General features: G+C 37.9%; 1 protein-coding gene across 1 annotated transcript in view; it reads right to left on the bottom strand.

Moving 5' to 3' along the window:
* Positions 1-294: 294 nt before the first annotated feature.
* CAMK4 (calcium/calmodulin dependent protein kinase IV) overlaps positions 295-26,572 on the bottom strand; it is a 272,059-nt gene continuing 245,781 nt past the window's right edge. The window contains exons 8-11 of the mRNA XM_030927210.1: positions 17,839-17,914; positions 12,391-12,517; positions 7,495-7,647; positions 295-6,433 (exon numbers count right to left, since the gene is read on the bottom strand). Of these exons, the coding sequence (XP_030783070.1) occupies positions 5,993-6,433; positions 7,495-7,647; positions 12,391-12,517; positions 17,839-17,914 (797 nt within the window). The 3' untranslated portion in view covers positions 295-5,992. The remainder of the gene's footprint in view (positions 6,434-7,494; positions 7,648-12,390; positions 12,518-17,838; positions 17,915-26,572) is intronic.

Consider the following 26,572-nt stretch of genomic DNA (forward strand, 5'->3'; position numbering starts at 1 on the left):
GACTGGTCTCCTGACCTCAGGTGATCTGCCCACCTCGGCCTCCCAAAGTGTTGGGATTACAGGCGTGAGCCATTATGCCTAGCCTATAGTTATACTTAATTGTACCTTTACAAAACAGATGAACTGCTCTACATCTATCAAGGAAAGGACAAACCTAGTAAATTTTTATCATTCACAAACTGTCAGAGTTGAGAGAGAGCTTAGGGAAAACAATAGCTTTCAAAAACTGGAATACAAAGTCCTGTATTTAAGTAGCCTGAAATCTTTTATATTGAAAATAAAGATTAATCAGAGTGAAAATTAAATGTCATTTTTGACACAATGAATCACAAGCAAAGATTAAATGTATATATTCTATATCCATGTGTTTTCCAGGTCAATCTTCAAAATGAGCTGAAAACAACTGTTTAGAATAGTGTAATTTTGCAGTCTTAGCATTGCTGTTTAGAGTTTCAAACAAAATTCTGGGCCACAAATACCCTGCATTTCTCCAGTCTGGGATGCTCCTGTCAAGGCTTTAGAGGACAAGCCTGATGGCCATAGGGATGGAACAAAACACTGATCTGGGATAAGGCATAGCAAACCAAGACAGGAAAGGAGCAACCCACTGGTGGAATCTCATTTTTCCATTATTGACCAATGACAATATACCAATATTCAAATTGTATCACTTTCAATCAGAGGATGAGAAGAGGTTTTCTCCCACTTGGCTCATTTGAGCTCAACCAGGTCAATGCCTGGAGTCTTCTCTAGAGCAATATCTGATTCCTTTGAAGGAGTAAGATGGTTCACTTTCTCGGCAAGGCTTCTATTTTGCCCTGGTGGACTTCTGATCCAGATGACAGGAAACAGACTGAGTTCTTGAAGTTAATATCACACAATCCAATTGTCTTGAGTACATCACAGAGCATATATGAAAGTTGGAATTTTAAATAACCAAACATAAATTAATCAAGTTTGTTATTGCTCTCCAAGATAAGTATAGAAATGGCTAAGTTCTATGAGCTGAGATTATATTATTTGATTTCAGGTAATATCCACAAGGAGTAATAATGACAAAACTTGCTCTTAATATATTGATCAAAATACAGAAAGAGGAAATGCTGAACTTGGTTACTGTGGGTGGCTGGCTGATTTCTCTCCAGTGGTCTCACTCCTTTTTTTTTTTTTAATTTGCCAAGGAGCCAAAAATTCACCCTGAGTGTGTCAGGGGAATAAAAGCACTTTGGAAAATTTTATAGGAAATTATTGAGTACATTTCTGTTTATCATGTGGTTATGAATATTATAATACCAATAATGAAATAACATGTACATTTTTTTTAAATGCAGACACACATAACATCTAACCATTAAACAGTGTTCAACCAGTAAGTGCTCAACTATTAGCAATGACCCTGATCAGGAACATATCAGTGATGAACATAAGGAAATTAGAATATGGACTAATAGGCAGGAATTACAAGGAAATTACAAATCCTTTTACATAGGTTACTGTCTGGAAATTTTGCACCATCTAAAGTAAATCTAGACAACAAGACTGAATACTTTGCAATGACAAATAAGTGACATAATGGCACTATGATTGACTCTGCTATGTATATTTGTTAATTATACATTGAGTCAAACTTCATCAAGAAAATGCTAGTGCTGATTCACTTTGTTGGCCTTTTTTAAAAAAAAATTTGCTTTGCAAAAACAATTCTAAAACAAAATAAATGGCTTACTAAGTTTATCCTTTGCCTTTTCTGGCATTTACTTTTCTTTTTCCAACTTGACATACAACCAGCTGCTTCTGTGCAATAAAAACTGATTTATGAAACACAATGGCTCTCTCCAAATCTTCAGCCTGTAGGCAACCCACTATCAGGTACCATGCATGTGAAACAGGACACAGGGATTGCTAAACATTCCGAATTACAAAATATGTTTAAAATACTATGAAATTGAAGTCACAGTAAAAATTGTTCCTTTCTTTTTAAGTCTTCCACTAAAAATGACTACAGAACCTTGAGGATTATTCTAAAATCAGTATGTAAAAAATTTTCAAAAGTCTTTTGTTAAATCCATGCATAATGGCAGTGTTGATTAAACCCTTCTAAGGAAATCTAAAAATGCCAGCTAATGGTCATATTCCCATTTTGAGGATAACTGGCATGATATCACCATCATTACACAATCTTCATCATGCAGATTTTGTATAGTTCAGTAGATTTCCAGAAAGACATATTGCCTGTGATACAAGGATGGCATGCAGCTTAATCCAGGCCTCAAAATCAGATTCTGTGTGCAGTCCTTCCTGAATGAAGACACATGGTTGGCTGACAGTAGATTTTGGTAAGCAAGAATACTATTGGCATCATGGCAGTACTCAGGAGACTCTAGGCTGTAGTCAAGACTCCAGGGCCCATCAGGAATCAGAGGGATTAGTCAGGAGATAATTTAGTAATGCCCAGGAAAATGTTGTTCCTTGAAGTCATGTTAGGAATCCTTTCCCCTCTGAAGCACATGAATGGGCAGGAGTGGTCAATAAGCTTTTACTCAGTGTGTAACATTTCTGAAACACTTTCTTTTTGGCCTCCCACCAGCTCCTCAATGTGAAAACAGGCCACTTAAATCTAAGCATAGAACTTCAAGTGTCACTTTGCTTAAAATAAAAAGTATCTAGACCAGTGCTGTCTAATATGGTAGCCACTAGCCACATGTGACTATTGAGCACTTGATGTACCAAAGGCCTAACATACACTCCTGATTTTGAAAACAGTATAAAAATAAAGAATTCAAAATATCTAATTAAATTTTAATATTACCTATATATTGATAGAATAATTTGGATGAATTGGATTAAAAATACTATAATTTCATCTATTTTTCTTCAAATGTGACTAATAGAAAATCTTAAATGACGTGCTTGCATTATATTTATATTTATATAATGCACTTGTTGTGGACAGTTAAGTTCTACAACCATATTATTCTAATTTTTACCTATTTATGTGTCCTGGGACAAGTGAAATTACAGTTTGAGAAAAAATACTGGATTCCAATTAGACTTTGTTAATGGGGGAAATAATTCAAGACTGTCCTTCATGGTTAAAAGAAAAAAATAACAAAACCTAGTTTATGCTATGTATCTGAACTTATCTCAAAATAAAAACCCATAATGTAATGTGATAATTGTTAGCTCTAAAATGCAAAATGTAATTTATTGTTTGCTGAAATTTTAATTATTTTGCTTTGTGACTATATTGCCAATTAGGAGTGATATTATGAAGTATTTTGTTAAAATAAATCTGTCTACTATTATTTAGCTAAGTAATCTTTGAGATAGACAATACATTCCATTTTAACAAGCAATATAAACATTGGCTGTTCTTTCAAAAATGTTAACATAAATATCCTAACTTAGGATGCATATATATGAAATCTTTGAATAATTTGACTGAAATGACCAATGTTTTTGAAAGTTTGACTTGTTCCTACTGAAACAACGAAATTAGTCACTATATAGTCATTATCAGAATCTAATCTCTAACATGAGTCAAAATTTAAAACTCCCATTGATTTTTAAAAAATGTAGTTTATAGGTTTAAAAAGATAGAGGGAATTATCCTCAACTCTTGAGTACTCATGTCCAGGAGTGGTAATATGCACTCATTTAAATTAGTAAATTCTAAAATACACATTGGCCAAGGTATTTGCAATGTTGTTTCTATAGTTCACAGGGCCAACGAATGCAGTCAGCCCTACCGTAGTGTGGGAATAATGTAACAACTGCCCTTGGAACAGTATGGGGGTGAGCAGGGAGGAATGATGTGTTCTGATCTTTCAGCTAAGTGCCACTTTCTAACAAGACCCCCTACCCTCTCTTTGCTCTTCCAATACATACACGTGTGTGTGTGTGTGTGTGTGTGTGTGTGTGTGTGTGTTCAGTCTCGTGGTAAAAAGTACAACAGGAAATTGATCCTCTTAAATGGAAATCTTAATGCTTAATAAAGAAGGCATTCTTAAAGGTTAAAAACAGTAAGCCCCTTATAATGGGCAACATGGGAATTCTGAGAGGGAATAATTAAACGAGGAAGGAAGGACAGAGGGAATAAGAAAAGTGCTCTCTACTAGATAGTACAAATAAAACAAAACAAAAAATAACCTTCTGAGCCCAGATGTTGTGCCTCTTCGGGGCTCCATATCAATGACCTGTTAGATTCTTAAACTATGAAAGAGAAGAAGTCCTACCTTGTTTCCCTCCCATGAGAATAGTAGTAGAGGGAGATTTGTGATTGAAAAGAAGAATGTCAACTGAGGTCCAACAGCCTCTACAACCTGGAGCTTTAATTTCATTTTCTAATTTAATAGTTTTGAGGGAGAGCCAACATAATTTAAGATCTCTTTTTTTAATGAGGAATTTTATGTGATAGTCATTTTTTATTGTCTTTAATTTGGTCTCTGAAAATAATTATTTTTTAAAATGAATTCTTTTTAAAATTAACCCACCAAAAATAGACACATAATTAATCTGATAAAATATTCATTTCAACTCAAACTAGAAATAAATTGGAGATACTTAGTGCAATTTCTATAAGGGGAAAGTGTTTCTATGAAAGTCAAGGAGAAATTATATTTATTCTGGGAAAAATCATAATAAAATATTAGGTCTAATGTTCCAGCTTTTTAAAAGAGACTGATTTGAAATCTGTATTTTTCTTTATTTTTGTTTTTGTTTGTTTTTTAAGGTAAATAAATTGCATTGTGCTAAATTTCTTGGCAGGCACATTCTCAATACTACATTGTAAAATGTGGGTACTTTCATTCCAAATATGAGAAAAAGACATACTAGCTTTTCATAAAGAATTTTAGTTTATAAGTGACACTGTGTCGATAACCATCAATTGGATAAAAAAAGAGCTTTGGTAAAGAATAATGTTTTCTTACTCTATTAAAGTCAATAATTAATAATCTTATAACAGAATATTATTCCTACTCTATTAAGACATTTTGGCACTAACCTGTGAAATAGATTTTTGTAAATATTTGAACCTTGATAATTATAGAGTTTATCCATTAAAATGTTCTTATCTGTAAATTTGTATAAATTCATGAGTAAATACAATTTTATCTGGAAAATGACAAGGAATCAATCTTATCTTCATCAGTTTAAGTACAGGTCTTACCTTCTTTTCTTCCCTGTTTCTTTATTACGCCCTAAGCTTTGTCTATCAGAAAGTCATCTTATTGGAGAGCAGGTGAAGGAAAGAATGAAACTCAGCATGAGTTTGTAAATTACTTCCTCCAGGATTGTAAAATGGCAGAATCTTAGAACATTTTGGTTATTATTAATATAGTATATATAAATAAGAATAAAATAAAGCATTCTCCACACACAAGCTTTAGGGACATATGGCTTCATGGCCTTTAAAGGATACTTCAATTTCTTACCATTGCAAGTGGATTGTTTTTTTTTTTTTTTTTTTTTTTTTTGCACATATGTACAAGTATATCTATAAGCTTCTCCTTGTAAACAGTTTGAACCCATCAATGATAAAAAGTAAAATGTTGTAAAACTTATGGGAACATGTCTTTTAGCACTGCCTAATATAAGCTAAGCAGTAGTTCAAAGGAATTACTGCCTTGTGAAGAAATCCAAAGGATGTAGGATGGCTAGGTTTTCAAAGCAAAAACAATGTGCTACTATTCACTTCAAATATGTGCCACTGGTTGCTGAAAATGTATGTTTTTAAGTGTTATGTTGTGTTTACTTGCAAAATTTAACTCATCGGTATCAGGTATCCATTACATGCCATAGAAGACACTATTATTTTCATAAAGCAGTCACATGCATTGAAGTTAGAATTACCAACTGGTATATATGTATTTTTTTTTGCACCTCAAAAACAGAATCACTATAGTACATATCATGCTTCCACACCTTCCTTGCTGAAGGACAAAGTACATAAAATGCCGGTATTAGACTTCCAGATCTGAAGGAAGCTGGTTTAGTACTCTGGCAGGATCACATCTTGCTGTGGAACTTCAAAGCCCACAGCAGAGCTTCCTTGCCCTTCCCTGGGAGCTGCTACTTCCTCCACAGTCTTCAGCTTCTCCTCTGCTAGGCCCTCCTCTAGTTCCAGGTCAGCCACCTTTATCCCATCCTCCACTGCCTTGGGCACCATCCTGGGGGCCTCTTCAGCATTTATATCTGAACCTTTAACTTTCTCTAAGGCTTGCACCTTCATCAGCTCAGCCTGTGCCCCCTTAACTGCGGCTTGGGCCCCATCGCTTTGAATTTTCTCTCCTTCTGGAATAGCTTTCATGTCCTCGTTGCCGTCTTGGATTGGAGAAGGGTCTCGGCTAGCCTTGTGGCTCTCCTGGATGCTGCCATGGCTGCTGCTGGCACTTCCCAGCCGGGAAGAGGCCACCACAGCCTTCACCGCTGCCTGATTGGAAACAGAAGAGTGTCAAGTGTTACCTCTGCTTTAACACCCCAAATCAGAGCTCAACCCCAGCTTTGCTTTTAGGGATTCTATTTTATAGGTTAGTTTTAAAGTTTTCAAAGTACCTTATTCCTACATGTTTGCCAAAATAAAATTTGGAGAATAAACGGTAAAACCTCTTTAATCTCTAATTAAATACAAATTAGTGTATTTAACCGTCTGGACAACTGAAAGCCTGAGTACATGTGTTTACCTGTGACTAACCAATTTTTGAAAATTTTAAACTGTGTTTCCTAGTGTATTTGTTTTATGGAACACTAGTTCTGTGGATGTTAGTAGTTTTTACCATATGGATATCATCATGGGGATACAAGAGTTCCATAATCAAACTAGCTTGACAAATCCTAGGTTAAGTCAATACTATTTAATTTGGGGTATTTATAATTAATTTGACTATGGAACCTTTCAGATTTGTTTACTCTGTATCAGACTGTAAGCAATGGCGGCATAGGACCCTAATTCTGACCCTTAGCTGCTCTCTGAGATCCTCTACTTACATAGTTAGTCCTAAACACAGTTATGTAATAGAAAAGCTCCTAATCTCTATTCCATAGGTACCATATAAAATGATAAGTAATTTACTATATCACTTAAATTTTTAAATTTTTGTCAAGTAATTATTTATCTATATTAGTAAACATAGTTTCAAAAATTGTTCCCCAAGTTTTACATATCCTGCAATAAAACAATTTTCTGAATATCAGTTTTTCCTGAACAATGCTGTTTAAGCAGTACACTTTAATTAGATGAGAAGCAGCAATAATATATTTGGTATGTAAATATCAACTTAAAATAAATTCCCTTTATTAATCATGAATTCCTTATAAGAGTATAAGAAAACTTAAGTAGCTTTGTGTCAGCCTTATTGGAATTTCAAAGCAGGATTTGCCCTGGTGCCTTAAAAAATAAATAATAGTATTAGATGAAGAACATTAGAACTATTATTGATAGATCAAGATGAGATAATTTTTTTTGAAAACAAAACAAAATATATGCTATCTTACCTTAAGTTTACGCCGGGCATTGAATTCTTGAAGCTTCTTTTGAGCGGTATCCATGTGTACAAAATTGGCTGCTTTACCTGTGACCCACGGATGCTGGAGAGCTTGAAAGGTAGTCAGCCGTTTCTTTGGATCCAAAACAATTAATTTTCTGACCTGAAATAATAAAGAACCATAAACTTAGCGAGGTTTTTATGATGACCTGGGCTTGCCCTCAGCTTACAAACTTGCAGGTCTTATTCTATTTCACAGCAGTACCACTAAATATATGTTAGAAAAAAAATTGTTTAAGTCCTACTGTAGGTAGGAATGGCTTCAGATAGCAGTAGCTGAGGGAGTCTGAGAAGACGGGGCCATGTACCCCCAAAGTAGCAGATGGCTTTCCAACAGAAGTCAAGAAACAGCTCCTCACTTGCCTGTGGACTGGAAGTTCTTTTAAGGCAGAACCAGCAAAATAATTCTGGGCTGCACTTCACAATCACCTAGAATTCAGAACTTAAAGTACATCTCTATGGTAACAGAATGGAATCATTCATGCATCATCATTCTTTCTGTGGGGATTAAATGGCAAACAAAAGGGAGAGTATCCCAGCACTTACGGAATACTACCGTATGTTTCTATCTTGGGGTTTATAGTTCTTTCTAACCCCTTGAGGGTACTTGAAAGACTAAGCCTAGAATTTAAACATCATTTTATAATCCAAGAAGTCAGTGGCTTGAGGGCATGATTTGCTTAAAGAATGGAATTCAATCAATGGCAGCCCATTCTTGGAGGTTTACTACTGCTTGTGAGGATGGGCAGTCAATAAATTGCCAGGAAGGTCAACAAATAAAATAATCCACAATCCTGGGCTTAGTAGGGGTGACCTGATATGATGTAGAGACTATTGGGAGTCAGGAAGTGCATTCAAGCCCTGGTTATGCCGCTCGCTACTTTTGTGACCCTAGATATAGACAAACATATGAATTGCCTGTGGACACCCCCTCAGGCCCTTTCCTTACAGAATCTTATTTCCACTTTCATTCCTTTGTAATTGTTTCTTAGATGCATATATAAGTTTTTAAAACTTATTTCCACTTTAATTCCTTTGTAATTGCTTCTTAGATGCATATATAAGTTTTTAAAAACTCATGTCATCTTTCAGTAGCCTTATCATTTGGAACTAATAGTGCCAATTCATAAATGAGGGAAGGAGGGAAGCTCAGAAAGAGTTAGTGACTTGCCTCAGGTCAGACAATTTGGAATTGATGGAGCCTGTATTTAAACTCAGGTCTGTGTATGTCAGAGTGCATCTTGTGGCCACTTACACCATGACGTCTCCAAGGTGGTCACTCACTCTGTACCTTGGCCTGCTCATGTGTAAAATAAGGAGCTTTGAGTGGTTGTAAGTCTCAGGTCTTTTCTACCTCTAATTACCTAAGGAGACGTGAACATAGGCCAAGGAAATCAGGTGGCAAGGCAAATGAGGAATAAATACTATCTGGTTCTCTGTTCACTTCCTTTCTGCAAAGAATGTGTGTTTGGGCTAGATTTGTAGTGGACAGAGACATGAGGCTTTTTAGGCTTAAAATCTGAGAGGACATGGAGGAAGGCAGGATGGTTAAGAGAAAGAAGGCATGGTAGTAAATAAAAATCTGATAGTAGTCATAGCTATCATCTGTTGAACAGGGCTATTAATAATTTTATGTAAATAAGACCTAATCCTTACAACATTTTTGACAATTATGTATTTTCTTTTTATTTTCGAATCATTTTTCTCCTCTCCCTCATCATTACTATCTTCCTCATGAAAATGCAAAGCATTTATTGAAAGTCAATGTGCACCAAAAATTTATATACACCATTGCTAATCTTTACATTTGAAGATATTGATAATAATCCTAACTGAAATGTTAGGAAACTTTCTGAAGGTCAGAATCACACTCAAAACCTCGCCATTACCCTGTGGTACCCCTTACATCCAATTCCCCAACTCCTCAGCACTTAGTCTCTGCCGATGACACAACAGATGTGGGTTTTTTTTCCGTAAGTATACATTTATGGAGCTCAAGGATTCTTCCAGTTCTGAAGTTTTTTTTTTTGTTTTTTTTGTTTTTTTTTTTTTTGAGACGGAGTCTCTCTCTGTCGCCCGGGCTGGACTGCATTGGCCGGATCTCAGCTCACTGCAAGCTCCGCCTCCCGGGTTCACGCCATTCTCCTGCCTCAGCCTCCTGAGTAGCTGGGACTACAGGCGCCCGCCACCTCGCCCGGCTAATTTTTTGTATTTTTTAGTAGAGACGGGGTTTCACCATGTTAGCCAGGATGGTCTCGATCTCCTGACCTCGTGATCCGCCCGTCTCGGCCTCCCAAAGTGCTGGGATTACAGGCTTGAGCCACCGCGCCCGGCCCCAGTTCTGAAGTTTTAAGCAGTGATAAACTAACATGGGATCTAGCTGAATGAAGGAACATCAAAGCTAACCCTCTTATTCACTTAATATTTATTAAGGGTGAAAAGAAATGGAAGGAAGGCTAAATAAGAGCACTATTACTAAGTTAGTTGATATTAGTTACTTAACACAGATCATGTTCCTTAATTCTCACAACAACCTAGAGATAGGTACAATTATCCTAGATGAGAAAACTAAAGCATGGCAAGGTTACATCATGAGCCCAAGGTTACATTTCCAGGACATGACAAAGGGGGCACTTAAATCCAGGTGTGTCAGACTCTAAAACTTCATGGTGTACTTCTGGATCCACTGTTTCATCCAATGAACATTTACTGAGTCTGTACTATATGCCCATGTGGTTCTAAGGTCTGGGTACACATGCTTTGTCCTGCCTCAGAGCTTAAAATCTAATTAGGGAGGACCATTAAATATATGTGATGACTGTTATGAACTGGGGAGTGCAGGGGGTAGAGGAAGATTTTGGCAGAAAGAACCGACTGTAGGTGGGAGGGACTGAAGGGGAAGGCCGACCATGCCTCCCAAGGGATCTCTAGTGGCAGCTGGGGCTTGAGAAGAAGAGTTACCCAGGTGTGTGTGTGTGTGTGTGTGTGTGTGTGTGTGTGTGTGTGTGTGTATGGGTGTATGTGTAATGGAGGAGAAGGTGGGGAGGAAGAAAGAGAGAACATTACAGAGCAGAAGAAAGAGCCATGGCAATATCCTGAGATATGCTGATGATAAACTAGAAATGTGGTGCACTAGACTGAAGAGTGATCAAAGGAGAGAGATGTGAAGTGAGTGATGGCACAGGAGAGAGTGGCAGGCCCCAGACCAGGCAGCATCATGTAGATCTTGTTATGGGTTTTGGATTTTATCCTAAGATTCTTAAAGCAGGACAAGGACATGATGTGATTTATTTATAAGACCATCCCTTTGAATCCTGTGCAGACTGTATTTGAGAAAGGTATGAGAAGAGGCAGGCAAATCAGATAGGAGGTTGGGGCAGTGGTCCAGGGGAGAGAACTGGATGGATTCAAGGGATGTTTGGGAGCATGAGGTATGACTTGAGGAAGGAGTTGCAATGACATATATATATATCACACATCACACACACTGACTTTCTCTTCCCAGTCATGCTGGAAAAGCAATGAGCCTTAGGAAATCTGTTCCATGAAGGAACACAGAGGGTAAGGAAGAAATGCTTGAAGAAAAAAGAGCACTGGAAAGGGAGTCTGAACAACTGAATCAGCCCTAATAATGTCTTTCTGCTGGGAAGCTGTGTGACCTTAGCAGTCATTTCACCTCTCTGGTCTTTAGCATTCTCATCTTTAAAATGAGAGGAGGACTAGATGCCTCCTAAGAGGCATGTTGTACATCTAAGAGGCATGTTGTACATAATTGTCCTCTTGTACATCTAGATGCCTCTTAGGAGGCATCTAGTCCTCTTGTACATCTAACCTTCTATGATTCAAAAGTCAGCTTTCGATTATGTCTGTGTGGTTTTTCTCTAGTGGATTGATGATAAATGTTTCAATCTCATGTTACCATCCTCTATATTTTGTAAGTGGTGAGTGACCTCCCCAGAAGGTATGGATTTCCTGAATGCAAACAAATGTCAGTATTAACTTAAGTGAGAAGCAATGTAAAAACAAACAAACAAAATGAACTATTAACACAGTGGAACATTTTTATAATGCCAATCTACATAGTGGGACTTATGTTACTATCAGGATATTTTAATAAATTTGAATGAAATTTCAGGAAGCAATATTGTTTTCCTTGAAGTATATCTAGGCTGGGTACAGTGGCTCACACCTGTAATCCCAGCACTTTGGCAGGCCAAAGTGGGAAGATCGCCTGAGGACAAGAGTTTGAGACCAGCCTGGGCAACACAGCAAGATCCCACATTTACAAAAACAATTTAAAAATTAGCCAGGTGTGGTGGCATGCACCTGTGTCCCAGCTACTCAGGAGGTTGAGGTGGGAGGATTGCTTAAGCCCAGGAGTTGGAGGCTACAGTGAGCCATGATCATGCCATTACACTCCAGCCTGGGTGACAGTGAGACCTTGTCTCAAAAAAAAAAAAAAAAAAAAAAAACAAGAAATGAAGTATATCTAAATTCTAGGCAATTGCAAGCCATGTTAAAACAGAATTCTGTGTCAATTGTGTTTGAATTTACCCAGCACAGCTTCCTTCATAAGCAAGGTTTTAATACTTATCAGGTAGTAAAAGCTCATTAATACTGTAGTAATTGTAGTTTATGATAATTCAACTAGCGATGAGTCAAAAACATATCTAGTTTTTATTCTCTAAGGAAAATATATTAATGAACTAATTTTATTAAAAATACTTTAAAACTGAAAGAAAATATGACATTAATAAGGGCAAATTTTAAAAAAATTGTACTGCCCATTAATTCATTAAAAATAAATTTATTTCATTTTGTTTCATTTTGTTTTGGTTACACTTACCAAGTCCTTGGCATTTAGAGACACTTCATCCCACCAGGGGGAGATAAAGTAATATTCACAATTCAGAATTCTTCTGAACATGAACTGATCACCTCTTTCATCATAGAATGGTTCAAATCCACAAAGTCTAGAGGAACAAAATACAGAGAATAAAATGTCTTTAAAAGCTCAAGTATATTTCATCAAATTTCTGTAGGAATTCAAGACTGTTCTTTTTCACAGCTTCCTGCTATGGAAGCAAGTCTACTTAGCACAAGTGTGCAATTGCCTTATTACAATTCACTATTGATAGTGTAAACACATAATCAAGTCCTCAGGAAGTAGGAATTAATATAAAACCAACTTAGGATTTCGACAAAAAGCTGTAATAATTATAATTATTGTCTAATAATAATAATTGTTACAATTCTTATTACACAGAAGAACAAGAATAATAATAGCTAACATTATAGACATTATGCTAAAGCCTTTCCATGGATTTTTTGACAGGTATTGAGAAAACAGACAGGCAGACAGAGATTGAATAGACTTCCAATTTAATATGAAAGGGAAGAGCTGGGATTTTGAAAGTAAAGAAATTAAAAAGTGGAAAGAAGAAATTTTCACTTATTTTTATTCTGCCCTATTCTATGAAATCCTCCATAGAAATGAATAAAGCTTTATGATATTTCCATTCCATTCCAGTTTGGATTTCAGAGTGAACAAAGATAGGAGCTGAAACTATTGTCAGGGAATGATCTTAAAAGATGTTTAATATTAATATAGCCACCAGATGCAGCCAAAGAGATGAGCAGCCTCAATTTACCTTATTCTTTGTATCATTTTCTACTATGGAGTCAGTTTAAAAATGAATGGGAAAAATGGGATAAAAGGGACAGAGAACTATCTTGGGCATCTTAACAAGGGAGAAAGGAAAAGCGAGTTGTTTGGGACCACCAAGCGTCCACTGTTTATAGATGAGTGGAAGTTCTAAAATCAATAGGGACCAAGAGGGAACTGCTTAAAAAAGCCCATGTCAGGGCATGTGTTGCATTTGGAAAAAAATGAAGATGGGAGGGAGGATGAATAAAAGACATTTTCCCAAAGGCTTCCATCAAGCTGACCAGGTTGGTACACACCATGAATTTTTTTTTTTATTATACTTTATGTTCTAGGGTCCATGTGCACAACATGCAGGTTTGTTACATATAGCATGAAAAATTAAAGTGCATCCTAATACAATGAGTTTTTAGAACGAAGCAGTTTCGTATGTCCTTTTGCTCAGAGAACGTCCCACTGAGAGAATTTTTGTCTCTTCCAGATATTCTGGAGCCAGCGAGAAAAATGCAAGGCCTGACAGTGCAGAGGCCTGGGCCAATGCATTCCCCCTTTCCCTACTGAACAGTCTGCACAGAGAATCTCATTCCCGACCTGCCTGTGGAAGAGCAGCCTAAGGTGAGACGGGACACATGTCCTCACCTTGACAATGGGAGAGTCTGGCCTTGCCTGCCCTGCTATGCCCTGCTCTCCACAACACTAGAAACCTTTGGCCTGTTGCAGTTAGTCATGGAGAATGAGCCAGCTTTCCAGACTTAGTGTAGGAGTTTCCTTATATTTCCCCTTCTGAAAATCTAGAGACAAAAATGATCACTCAAGAGTTATAGTGTTCACATGCCTTTTCTCTCATTTCAGTCCTGTCAGTGACTTTGTACTTTGGTGACAGAGGTAAAAGGTGTCAACTTCAAGCCTTAGGGCAGAACTGTAGTGTTGAAAGCTAAAGGAGAGAGTTTGAATCTCTGATGCTATCTGATTTCTGATCGGATCATAAGACCCAGTCCTGCAGTTTTTGCCTGTAGGGGCAGAGGGTTTAGGTATAAAAGGTAAAGATACAAGAATTCCTGGGAGAAAAAATAGGATGGCCTTCATTTTCAGCCTAATGGCATTCTTAGAAATAGCAAGGCCATATCAATAGCCTGGTGGTGACAAGCTAGAACTCTTAAGAAGGAAAGAGTGGGTCAGGCGCGGTGGGTCACACCTGTAATCCTAGCACTTTGGGAGGCTGAGGCAGGTGGATCACAAGGTCAGAAGTTTGAGACCAGGCTGGCCAGCATGGTGAAACCCCATCTCTATTAAAAATACAAAAAATTAGCCGGGCATGGTGGCACGCGCCTGTAATCCCAGGTACTCGGGGGGCTGAGGCAGGAGAATCGCTTGAACCCAAGGCGGAGGTTGCAGTGAGTGGAGATTGTGCCACTGCACTCTAGCCTGGGCGACAGAGCAAGACTTCATCTCAAAACAAAACAAACACACACACACACACACACACACACAAAAGAAGCAAAGAGTGAAGTTAAAATGCAGCAGTAGCCACAAGAAGAGGGACAAAAGAGGTAACAGAGTTCTTTACACTGTCTATTCATGGCTTTATTAAAAAAAAAGAGCCCCAGAATTTATGTACATACAGACAAGTATCGGTAAAACAAATGCCTCAACATTTGGAAGACAGAAGAAAGAATCTGACTGAAGCTCATAATGTAGCTTCATTGTAAGATTTTCTTTCCCAGGAAGCATTAACCAAATTGATCTTTAGTTCTAATTCTTCATTTGGTTACTTTCCATACTCTACTCTGTCTGTCTCCAAGCCACTCTGGTGAAATGAGTGAGATGTTAGAGGTCATAGTCTCAGGTGCTCAGCAGGCCACTAAGTGTACATTAAACCAATCCAATAAAGGAAATACAGAGATCCAGTGGCACAACCCACTAGAGAAAATGTGCCAGTCAACCTTGCCAGTGGACTTCACCAATTATTAACGAACTATAGAGTAAACAAAACGTCCTCAGGCTTAGAGTCTGACATAAGTTAGCCAAAAACTAAAGAATATTAGTTGTAAGCAGCACTGTTATTTTCATTTTGAAGGCTACCACTCTTACTTTCAACTAAACCTATTAATTAATTACCTTACGCTTATAAAGATAAAAGAAATATATAAAATAGTTTGTATAATTTGGTAATGGACTAGGGGATAGGACAGAATTTTAGAACTATTTTCAGGGTTACAATAAAATATTTCTCAAGTAATTATATTCTTCCCTTCATTTTCCCATGTCAGTGATATCATTAAGTTTTATGCATTCCACATTCCAATTTTTCGGGGTAAATGTAACTTAATTTCCTAATTCCATCTCTCCAACTTCTTTCATATCATTAATACTTAATGCCTCCCAGTACATTTCAACAATGTAACAATTGTTGGTATATTGGTACATAAATTGGGTATATTTCTACTTTAGGGGCAAACCTACGTTTTGGGGACAAAAACAGGATTCTTTACCTCTCCAAATTCCTCTTACACTTTTTTTTTTTGTTTTTGAGTCGGAGTTTCATTCTGTTGCCCAGGCTGGAGTGCAGTGGTGCAATCTCGGCTCACTGCAACCTCCACCTCCTGGGTTCACGCCATTCTCTTGCCTCAGCCTCCCGAGTAGCTGGGACTACAGGCGCCCACCACCATATCCTGCTAATTTTTTATATTTTTAGTAGAGACGGGGTTTCACCATGTTAGCCAGGATGGTCTCGATCTCCTGACCTTGTGATCCACCCATCTTGGCTTCCCGAAGTGCTGGGATTACAGGTGTGAACCACTGCGCCCTGCCCTTCTCAAGCTTTTCTAAAGACACAAGGAATTGAGCACACAAAATATCTTTTTGTATTACATATTAGTGGGTGGCTATTTTATCAGTTGCTTGTTAAACCTTTTTGTCTTGGCTATCAACCATTGTATATCAGGTGAACTTAGATTTTGCTAACGTGCTTGTGGGCCCTACCACAGTTAGCCCATTCCTAGTCCATATCACCAGGACATTGAATTTTTTAAAGATTACTGTTAAGTTAAAAACAACTTTAATTAAAAGCTTTCTGCTGTGGACTGAATTGTATTCCCCCCTCCACCCCCAAAATCCATATGTTGATGCCCCACCTCCCAATGTGATAGTATTTGGAGATGGAGCCCTTGGGAGGCAATCAGGTTTAGATGAGGTCATGAGAGTGGGGTCTTCCTCATGGGATTAATCCCCTCATAAGAAGAGACTCCACAGAGCTTTCTCTCTCTTTCTCCCCACCATGTGAGGACACCGTGAGAGGGTGGCCATCTGCAAGCCAGGAGAGGGTCCTCAGCAGAAGCTGACTGTGCTGACCCTCTGGTCTTGGACTTCCAGCCCCCAAACTGTGAGAAAATAGCTTTCTGTTATTTAAGCCACCCACTCTATATATTTTGTTATGTCAGCCCAGGTAGACTAATATACCTATTTTCAAACCCTTCAAAATTTCTCTGAATTTGAAAATTATGCATTCCAACAACTAACTTTGTAGTACTCTCTAAATGGCAACTAAGTCTCCTTGTTTTGAACTAAACTCTTGAAAGCATCGATATCTTATTTTTTAGTTGTTCTACAGTATTCTTCCTTCTCAGACGCTCTTCTATTTGGTTGATTTTTTTTCATCACCACCTGCAGTTCCAAGATGTCCTTAGGAAATTTCATGAAACTCCTTATTTCTTATTAGACAGGAGCTCAGGAATGGAGTTGGGGATACCAGAGATTAAAATATTTCACTCATTTTTTTTTTCTCCCAAGAAATTTGTGTAGGGTGTTAAATTTAAGACCCTTGAAAACCTAACAGAAATAAGAAACAAAATTGATAGTTAAAATGCATTTAAAATATTTTTAAAATATTCCTGATAAAAAATATACCAGTTTGGAATTGCTTAAGAAATGAAATTGTCAAGGCCGGGGGCGGTGGCTCAAGCCTATAATCCCAGCACTTTGGGAGGCCGAGACGGGTGGATCACGAGGTCAGGAGATTGAGACCATCCTGGCTAACACGGTGAAACCCCGTCTCTACTAAAAAATACAAAAAACTAGCCGAGCGAGGTGGCGGGCACCTGTAGTCCCAGCTACTAGGGAGGCTGTGGCAGGAGAATGGTGTGAACCTGGGAGGCGGAGCTTGCAGTGAGCTGAGATCCGGCCACTGCACTCCAGCCTGGGTGACAGAGCGAGACTCCATCTCAAAAAAAAATAAAAAAAGAAATTAAATAGTCATTTGCCCTTTTAAAAGGACTAAGTCTAATAATTTTGTATGAGATGCAAAAAAGTAAAATAAGAGCAAGTTTACACAGGTGGTCTTGGGCTCATATTCTTTACTATTGTCAAGTAATAAATTGTTCCCTAAATCTGCTGTACATTACATAGTGGATATAGACATAGGAAAGCCCTGGACAAGAATTCTGGTCTCAAGAAAATTACAAAATAAAAGGCAATGTTCATTTTCAGGAAATTCTAACTGCATTTAATATGTAACAGAAAATCACAAAAAGGCAAAAAGTAATCTTTACGGTTTTTATGAGAATTAGAGGTACCTAGAAAACGTCACAGAAAGGTAAACAGTTTCCATTAATATTGCTTTTCTTCACTTACAAGATGTAGGTGATTATTCCTACAGACCACATGTCCACCTCAGGTCCATAGGCACAACCTCTAAGAATTTCAGGTGCTGCAGAAAAAGTGAAAATTGTGTTAAATTAGAGCTTAGTCAACATTTATATTTTAATATGAAGCAATGGGAAAGAAATAAATTCATCAAAAAAGTTTCTGAACAGTTTTATAATCAATCTTCTCTCCCCAAACCATAGTATGAAGCTATAAATACTTATGTCTATTTTAGTAAGAGAGATTATAGTCTATCTGTGTTTGGGATGCATAAAATAACACTATTAACTTTAATATTCTATGTCAGAATATAATGATACTGCTCAAATCAAGTAGATAGAGCTATATCTCTGCTACAATAGATGCAGTACTTCAAAGGGAGCTTTGTACATAGAAAAGAAAGAAAGTTAAGCATAACAGAGGAGAAAAAAGTCACAATTATGCTGCCTTGAGATCTAGACCTGCTGGGAGCAGGGTGTGTCAGTGAGTGTGTGGGTCTGACAGTGTGCAGGGTGGAAACCAGCGCAGACGGTGAGGAGGGTTGACAAGTATCTAGTCTGGACGGTTGCAGCAGGAGCTAGGAGGTACCCTGGCACATGTCCTGGCATTGAGAGATGCATGTAGGTCTCCAGAGAGCAGCTGATCCTAATCAGCTTGAGGTCATGAACTGAGAAAGGGGAACTTATCTGTGCACAGTGAGGCGGCTTGTATTAGTTCTGCCTGCTGTTGTGAAAAAGGAAGGCTTTCTCAGCCATAAAATAGTCCTGGTGTGGAGAATAGCAGTATCTTTTATATTTTTATCACCTTAGATTTGTGAAAATGGGTAATTAACTGGATCCAGGCACTTTCCCTGAATACTAACGGTGTTATTTGTTTGCCTATTTAACAACAGAAGAAAAGGGGAAGTGAAAGCCCCACCATCTATGGAGAAATAGAGCTCAGGCCTATTATCTGGAGTGGCCTTTCTTGATTTTGAACACAAGTGCTGTAGGTGCCAGCAGCGTTCTCGAAGAAGGAGCTTCTTGATTAATGCTGATGGCCGTTTGAGGAAGGCCTTAGGGATGAGCACACCACAACATTCTCTGGGATGGGGGTTGAAATGCAAGTAAACAGGATTCTCTGTCCATGCTGACTGGAAATGTCACACTCAGTGTTACCTATCAAGATGAGCTCTGGGGCCGGGTGCAGTGGCTCACACCTGTAATTCTAGCCCTTTGGGAGGCCGAGGCAGGTGGATCACCTGAGGTCAAGAGTTTGAGTCCAGCCTGGCCAACATGGTGAAACCCTGTCTCTACTAAAAATACAAAAAAATTAGCCAGGCGTGGTGGTAGGTGCCTGTAATCCCAGCTACTCGGAAGGCTGAGGAAGGAGAACAGCTTGAACCCAGGAGGAAGAGGTTGCAGTGAGCAGAAATGGCACCACTGCACTCCAACCTAGGCAACAGAACAAGACTCTATCTTAAAGAAAGAAAAAAGAAAGAAAGGAAAAAAGTGAGCTCTGGAAGGAGGCTATCCTCATGGGACTCTGGATTTACCATACAGGAAGGAATACTGTGGGTGTTCCACTGACCTCTTCCCATACTATCCCTTAACTCTCATCATGTTCCAATTAGAGGTTTCTTTTCCCTGTAGAAGCTGGGTTACATAAAATATGAGGCCTCTTCAAAAAGTTCATGGAAAATGCATATTATAAAAAATTATGCATGAATCTCACAATTTTTTGTACCAAAATAAACTTGTACTAACTTGTCATAACATGTCCAAACAGGATCTAGTTTGAGACACTAAAAAGGCGAAGACTTCAGTTTGAAAAGAGCCTCTATCTGAGCAACACGAATTCTGCTAAAACTGAAGTAAGAACAAACATCAAATTTATGGTAAAGCTTGGGTGGAAGAAGGGCGAAATCATTGAGGCTTTATAAAAAGTTTGTGAGGACAATGTTCTAATGAAATTAACAGTACACAAGTGAATAACTCATTTTAAGAAGGGATAAGACCATGTTGAAGATGAAGCCCATAGTGGCAGATCATTCACATCAATTTTTGAGAAAAAAAATTAATCTTGCTCATGGCCTAATTGAAGAGGACTGGCAACAGCAGAAGCAATAGCCAACACCACAGACATCTCAGTGAGTTCAGCTTACACAATTCTGACTGAAAAATTAAAAGTTGAGCAAAGTTCCCACTCAATGGGTGACAACACTGTTGTACCCAGATCAGATGCAGACAAAAATAGAGCTTTCAATGGAAATTTTAAACAAGTGGGATTGAAATCCTGAACTGATTCTTCAAAGAATTATAACAGGAGATAAAACATGGCTTTACCAGTATAATCCTGAAGACAAGGCACAATCAAAGCAATGGCTACCAAGAGGTGGAAGTGGTCCATTTAAGCAAAAGCAGACCGGTAAAGAGCAAGGGTCATGGCAATGGTTTTTTTGGATGCTCAAGGCATTTTGTCTGTTGACTTTCTGGAGGGCCAAAGAAAAATAACATGCGTTTCATATGAGACTGTTTTGAGAGAGTTAGCCAAAGCTGTAGCAACAAAATTCCCAGGAAACATTCACCAGAGAATCTTTTTCCACCACAAAAATGCTCATGCTCATTTGTCTTATCAAACAAGGACAATTTGGTGAGACTTTCAATAGAAAATAATGAGGCCTCTACCTTACAGTAGTAACTTGGTTCCTTCTGACTTCTTTTTGTTTCCTTATCTTAAAATCTCTATAAGGAACACTTATTGTTTTTTCAGTTAATAATGTAAAAAGACTGCATTGACATGGTTAAATTCCCAGGATCCTCAGTTCTCTAGGGATAGACTAAATGGCTGGTGTTATCACTTACAAAAGTGTCTTGACTTTGATGCAGTTTATGTTGAGAAATAACGTTTATATTTTTTCATCACTTTTCACCATTTTCTGACAAACTTTTTGAAGTGCCCCCTACATGAGATAAAGAGCCTGTACGGTGAAAGGAGGGTGTGCATTCCAGCACGCTACACAGCAATTCAGCAAGATGCATCCTTTAAGGAACTGTATCTGCAGCCAAAAAGCTTTATTTAATCTACAGGTGAATTATTCCTAGAAAATTTTTCTTTTAAGGTTTAATTAACAAAATTAAGAAACGCATGGCTGATGCCAACTATCATCGTTCACTCTGTCAGGTTAGCTTTCATTCTCTGGGGCAACCTGTACCCCACAGAAAGTGTCTTTGAGCCCAACAGCCCTGACAGTGAACTTTCACTTGTAAAGGGGAACTCAGATTATGCTGCCATTGCAGGAGGGCTGCTATTGCCTATTTTTGTCTCTGGGAGCTGTTCCAGTCAAGGAGCCGAATGCACACATATTGAGCATGCATATTCAACATGTGTTAGTCCTTCTCCATGCAGGTCTTCACATCAGTGAATCTTATCCTGTCTGAAATGCTATCAAGCCCCACATTGACATTTAAACATAAATATAGAAATATGTTGGGAGAGTCTTCTACATTTTCTGGATCTTGGTTTTTTACCTCTAAACTGTAAATGAATCCAAATAGCTGATTTCCAAGTTAACTTTGAGTTTTAACCTGCTACCCATTATATTATTAGTAAAGGATATGTTACTGATCATTTAACAAGAAGAGAGAACAAGAACAAGCATTCTAACCTGTAGACCTGTTCCTTTTCTCATTTCTTCTGCTACAACAGCTACTGTGCATGCTGCCCTGTAGGGACTCATCCTGTTGGCTCTAGTGAAATCAACCCTACCACCCTGGGCAGAACAGAGACACATAGTGGCAAGGGTCAGATGTTTTCTCTAGGCATTGCTAATAGCTCCCAGCCAAAGAACTCTAAGGAAAATGAATAGTGTGCCACAAACTGCTTTTTGGATCCACTCTACAGGGACTTTCATACCTGACATGGCAAGTTCTGACCTATCTGTCACAGCACTGGGTGCAACCTTACTCTCCAAAGGCAATTTATTTCTTTGTAACGCATTATACTGCAATGTGAGTAAACTTGCCAAGTTAAAAGTTAAAAATCCCACAGTGAAGTTAACAGACAAAAGGAATAAAAAGTGTTTATGCCATCCATAATAAATTTATCTTAAAAATAATTGTTTTTAAAATAACTTATTTTGAAAATCATAAAAAATTGGGGTGAAACACAGTCAAAACACCTAGACACAATTAGATATCATTTTCAATAACTTTCAAATATATATATATATAATTTTTTTTTGAGACAGAGTTTCACTGTTATTGCCCAGACAAGAGCCCAATGGCATGATCTCAGCTCACTGCAACCTGCAACTTCCGCCTCCCAGATTCAAGCGCTTCTCATGCCTCAGCCTCCTGAGTAGCTGGGATTACAGGTGCCTGCCACCATGCCCAGCTAATTTTTTGTGGTTGTTGTTGAGACGGAGTCTCGCTTTGTCACCTAGGCTGGAGTACAGTAGCATGATCTTGGCTCTCTGCAACCTCTGCCTCCAGGGTTCAAGCGATTCTCCTGCCTCTGCCTCCTGAGTAGCTGGGATTATAGGCGCGTGCCACCATGCCCAGCTAATGTTCGTATTTTTAATAGAGATGGGGTTTCACCATGTTGTTCAGGCTGGGCTCAAACTCCTGACCTTGTGATCTGCCCGCCTCAGCCTCCTAAAGTGCTGGGATTACAGGTGTGAGCCACCATACCCAGCCTAATATTTTAAATTACTAGTTAATATGGCATTGACTTTGTTCAGAACCAGTAGAACACACTCTAGTAATCTAGATAGGCCCTTACCAAGAGCCAGAAGATTTTTTATAATAAAGTTCAGGCTCTAGCACCCCAGCTTCAAGTCTCCTAAGTAGCAAATGTCCTTGCAGATAATTCTACTAATCTGTGATCTCCTTAGGGTGAGAAAGTTGGCTACTTTCAATTTAGTTCAAGAAAAAACATCAATTAATATATCTTTTAATGGTATAAGCACTCTGGCTGTCCTTCATATCTTTTCTCACCTCATTATCAAACCAAACAAAATAGAAGAAGAAAATCGTTTTAAGGTATAAAACAGTTTTTGTGATATTTTTATTTTTATTCCAGTAGTTCTGGGAGAAAAGGAGGTGTTTGGTTACATGGAAAATTTCTTTAGTGGGGAATTCTGAGATTTTGGTGCACCCATCACTTGAGCATTGTACACTGTACACAGTGTGTAGTCTTTTATCCCTCATCCCCCTCTCATCCTTTCCCCTGAGTCCCCAAAGTCCATTTGTATCATATGTATGCCTTTGCATCCAAATAGCTTATCTCCCACTTATGAGGGAGAACATTTGATGTTTTGTTTTCCATTCCTGAGTGACTTCACTTAGAATAATGGTCTCCAGTTTCATCCAAGTTGCTGCAAATGTCATTATTTCACTCCTTTTTATGGCTGAATAGTATTCCATGGTGTGTGTGTGTGTGTGTGTGTGTGTGTGTATCACATTTTCTTTACCAACTCATTGATTGACAAGCATTTGCGTAAGTTTCTTTTTCACATGACTTGTTTTCCTCTGAGTAGATATTCAGTAGTGGGATTGCTGGATCAAATAGTAGTTCTACTTTTAGTTCTTTAAGGAATCTCCACACTGTTTTTCATAGTGGTTGTACTAGTTTATATTCCCACCAACAGCATAGAAGTGTTCCCTTTTTACCACATCCACACCAACATGTATTATTTTTTGATTTTTTGATTATGGCCATTCTTGCATGAGTAAGGTGGCATTGCATTGTGGTGTTGACTTGCAATTCCCTGATCATTAGTGATGTTGGGCATTTTTTTCATATGTTTGTTAGCCATTTGTATATCTTCTTTTGAGAATTGTCCATTCATGTCCTTAGCCCATTTTCTCTTGCTAATTTGTATGAGTTCCTTGTAGATTCTGGATATTAGTCTTTTGTCAGATGTATAGATTGTGAAGGTTTTCTCCCACTCTGTGGATTGTCTGTTTACTCTGCTGATTGTTTCTTTTGCTGTGCAGAAGCTTTTAGTTTAATTAAGTCCCATCTATTTATCTTTGTCTTTGTTGCATTTGTTTTTGGGTTCTTGGTCATGAAGTCTTTGCCTAAGCCAATTTATGGGAGGGTGTTTTTCTGATTTATCTTCTATAATTTTTATGGTGTTAGGTCTTAGATTTAAGTTCTTGTTCCATCTTGAGTTGATTTTTGTATGAGGTGAGGGATGAGGATCCAGTTTCATTCTTATACATGTGGCTTGCCAATTATCCCATCACCATTTGTCGAATAGGGTATCCTTTCCCCACTTTGTTTTTGTTTGCTTTGTCAAAGATCAGTGGTTGTAAGCATTTGAGTTTATTTCTGGTTCTCTATTCTGTTGCATCGAGCTATGTGCCTATTTTTATACCACTACCATGTTGTTTTGGTGACTATGGCCTTATAGTATAAAGTCAGGTAATGTGATGCCTCCAGATTTGTTCTTTTTGCTTAGTCTTGCTTTGGCTATGCAGGTTCTTTCGTGGTTCCATATGAATTTTAGAATAGTTTTTTCTAACTCTATGATAAATGATGGTGGTATTTTCATGGGAATTGTATTGAATTTGTAGATTGCTTTGGGCAGTATGGTCATTTTCACAATATTGATTCTACTCATCCATGAGCATGGGACATGTTTCCATTTGTTTGTGTCATCTATAATTTCCTTCAGCAGTATTTTATAGAATTCCTTGTAGAGGTCTTTCATGTCCTTGGTTAGGTTTGTCCCTAATTATTTTAATTTTTTTGCAGCTATTGTAAAAGGGGTTGAGTTCTTTATTTGATTCTCATCTTGGTTGCTGTTGGTGTATAGCAGAGCTACTGATTTGTGTACATTAATTTTATATCCTGAAATTTTGCTTAATTCATTTATCAGATCTAGGAGCTTTTTGCAGGAGTCTTTAGGGTTTTGCAGATATGCAATGATATCATCAGCAGACTGACAGTTTGACTTCCTTATTAGCGATTTGGATGCCTTTTATTTCTTTCTCTTGTCTGATTGCTCTGGCTAGGACTTCCAGTACTATGTTGAATAGAAGTGGTGAGAGTGGGCATCTTTGTCCTGCTCCAGTTCTCAGGAGGAATGCGTTCAACTTTTCCCCACTCAGTATTATGTTACCTTTGGGTTTGTCATAGATGGGTCTTATTAAATAAAGGTACGACCCTTCTATGCTGATTTTGCTGATGGTTTTAATCATAAAGCGTTGCTGGATTTTGTCAGATGCTTTTTCTGGGTCTATTGAGATGATCATGTGATTTTTGTTTTTAATTCTGTTTATACGATGTATCATATTTATTCACTTGCATATGTTAAACCATCCCTGCATCCCTGGTATCAAACCCACTTGGTCATGGCGGATTATCTTTTTGATATGCTGTTGAATTCGGTTAGCTGGTATTTTGTTAAGGATTTTTGCTTCTGTATTCATCAGGAATACTGATCTATAGTTTTCTTTTTGGTTACGTCCTTTCCTGGTTTTGGTATTAGGGTGATACTGGCTTTATAGAATGATTTAGGGAGGATTCCCTCTTTATCTTTTGGAATACTGTCAATAGGATTGGTCCCAATTCTTCTTTGAATGTTTGATAGAATTCAGCTGTGAATCCATCTGGTCTTGGACTTTTTTGTTGGCAATTTCTAAAATTACCATTTCAATCTTGCTCTTCTTATTGGTTTGTTCAGAGTTTCTATTTCTTCCTGGTTTAATCTAAGAGGGTGGTATATTTCCAGGAATTTATCCATCTCCTGTAGGTTTTCTAGTTTATGCACATAAAGGTGTTCACAGTAGCCCTGAAGGAGCTTTTGCATTTCTGTGGTATTAGTTGTAATATCTCCGTTTTGTTTCTAATTGAGCTTATTTGGATCTTCTCTCTTCTTTTCTTCGTCAATCTTGCTAATGGTCTATTTTTCTTTATATACCATTTTAAAGAACCAGCTTTTAGTTTCATTTATTTTTTGTAATTTTTTTGGTTTGTTTCCATTTCATTTAGCCCTGCTCTAATCTTAGTTATTTCTTTTCTTCTGCTGGGTTTGGGTTGGGTTTGTTCTTGTTTCTCTAGTTCCTTGAGGTTTGACCTTGGATTGTCTATTTGTGCTCTTTCAGACTTTTTGATGTAGGGATTTAAGGCTATGAATTTTCCTCTTAGCACTGCCTTAAGTGCAACCCGGACTGATCCTTAGGCAACATCACCATTAGTAGGCCAGAGAGAAGAAAAGGAACATTTATTATTTACAGAAATTCAAATAGTAGAGGAAGTTCCACAGGACAGAATTAGGAATTGTGAGTGGATGTTGCAAGGCACAGATTTCTGGCTCAATATACAGGACAATATACTAACAATTAAAGCTGTCAGCAATAGTGGGGTCTATCTCCTTCATTTGGGAGTGTTCACAAAAGCCAATTGACTCATCACTCAGGATGCAAGGCTATCAGCAAGGACAGAGAAGGAAGACTCCTGTTAAGTTTTTTATATCACCCATTAGATACACAGTATGTGGTATTAAATAATATCACCAGAAAACTGTCTATGTATTCTATACATGTAAACCAAGTTGAGGATAATGGCAACCACTTACTTAAATCAAAGTTAACCAAATATATTTTGGCTTGAGATGGTTGATAAAATCGAATCTCAAGAGATTGTCCCCAGTGTCCTCTCCTGACTTCTCATGTTGTCTTTGAATTTAGATACAGTATTTTAGTGTAATGGTAATACTTAACTTCTGGGTTCC

This window comes from Rhinopithecus roxellana, chromosome 3 (assembly GCF_007565055.1).
Source record: "Rhinopithecus roxellana isolate Shanxi Qingling chromosome 3, ASM756505v1, whole genome shotgun sequence".
Lineage (NCBI taxonomy): Eukaryota > Metazoa > Chordata > Mammalia > Primates > Cercopithecidae > Rhinopithecus > Rhinopithecus roxellana.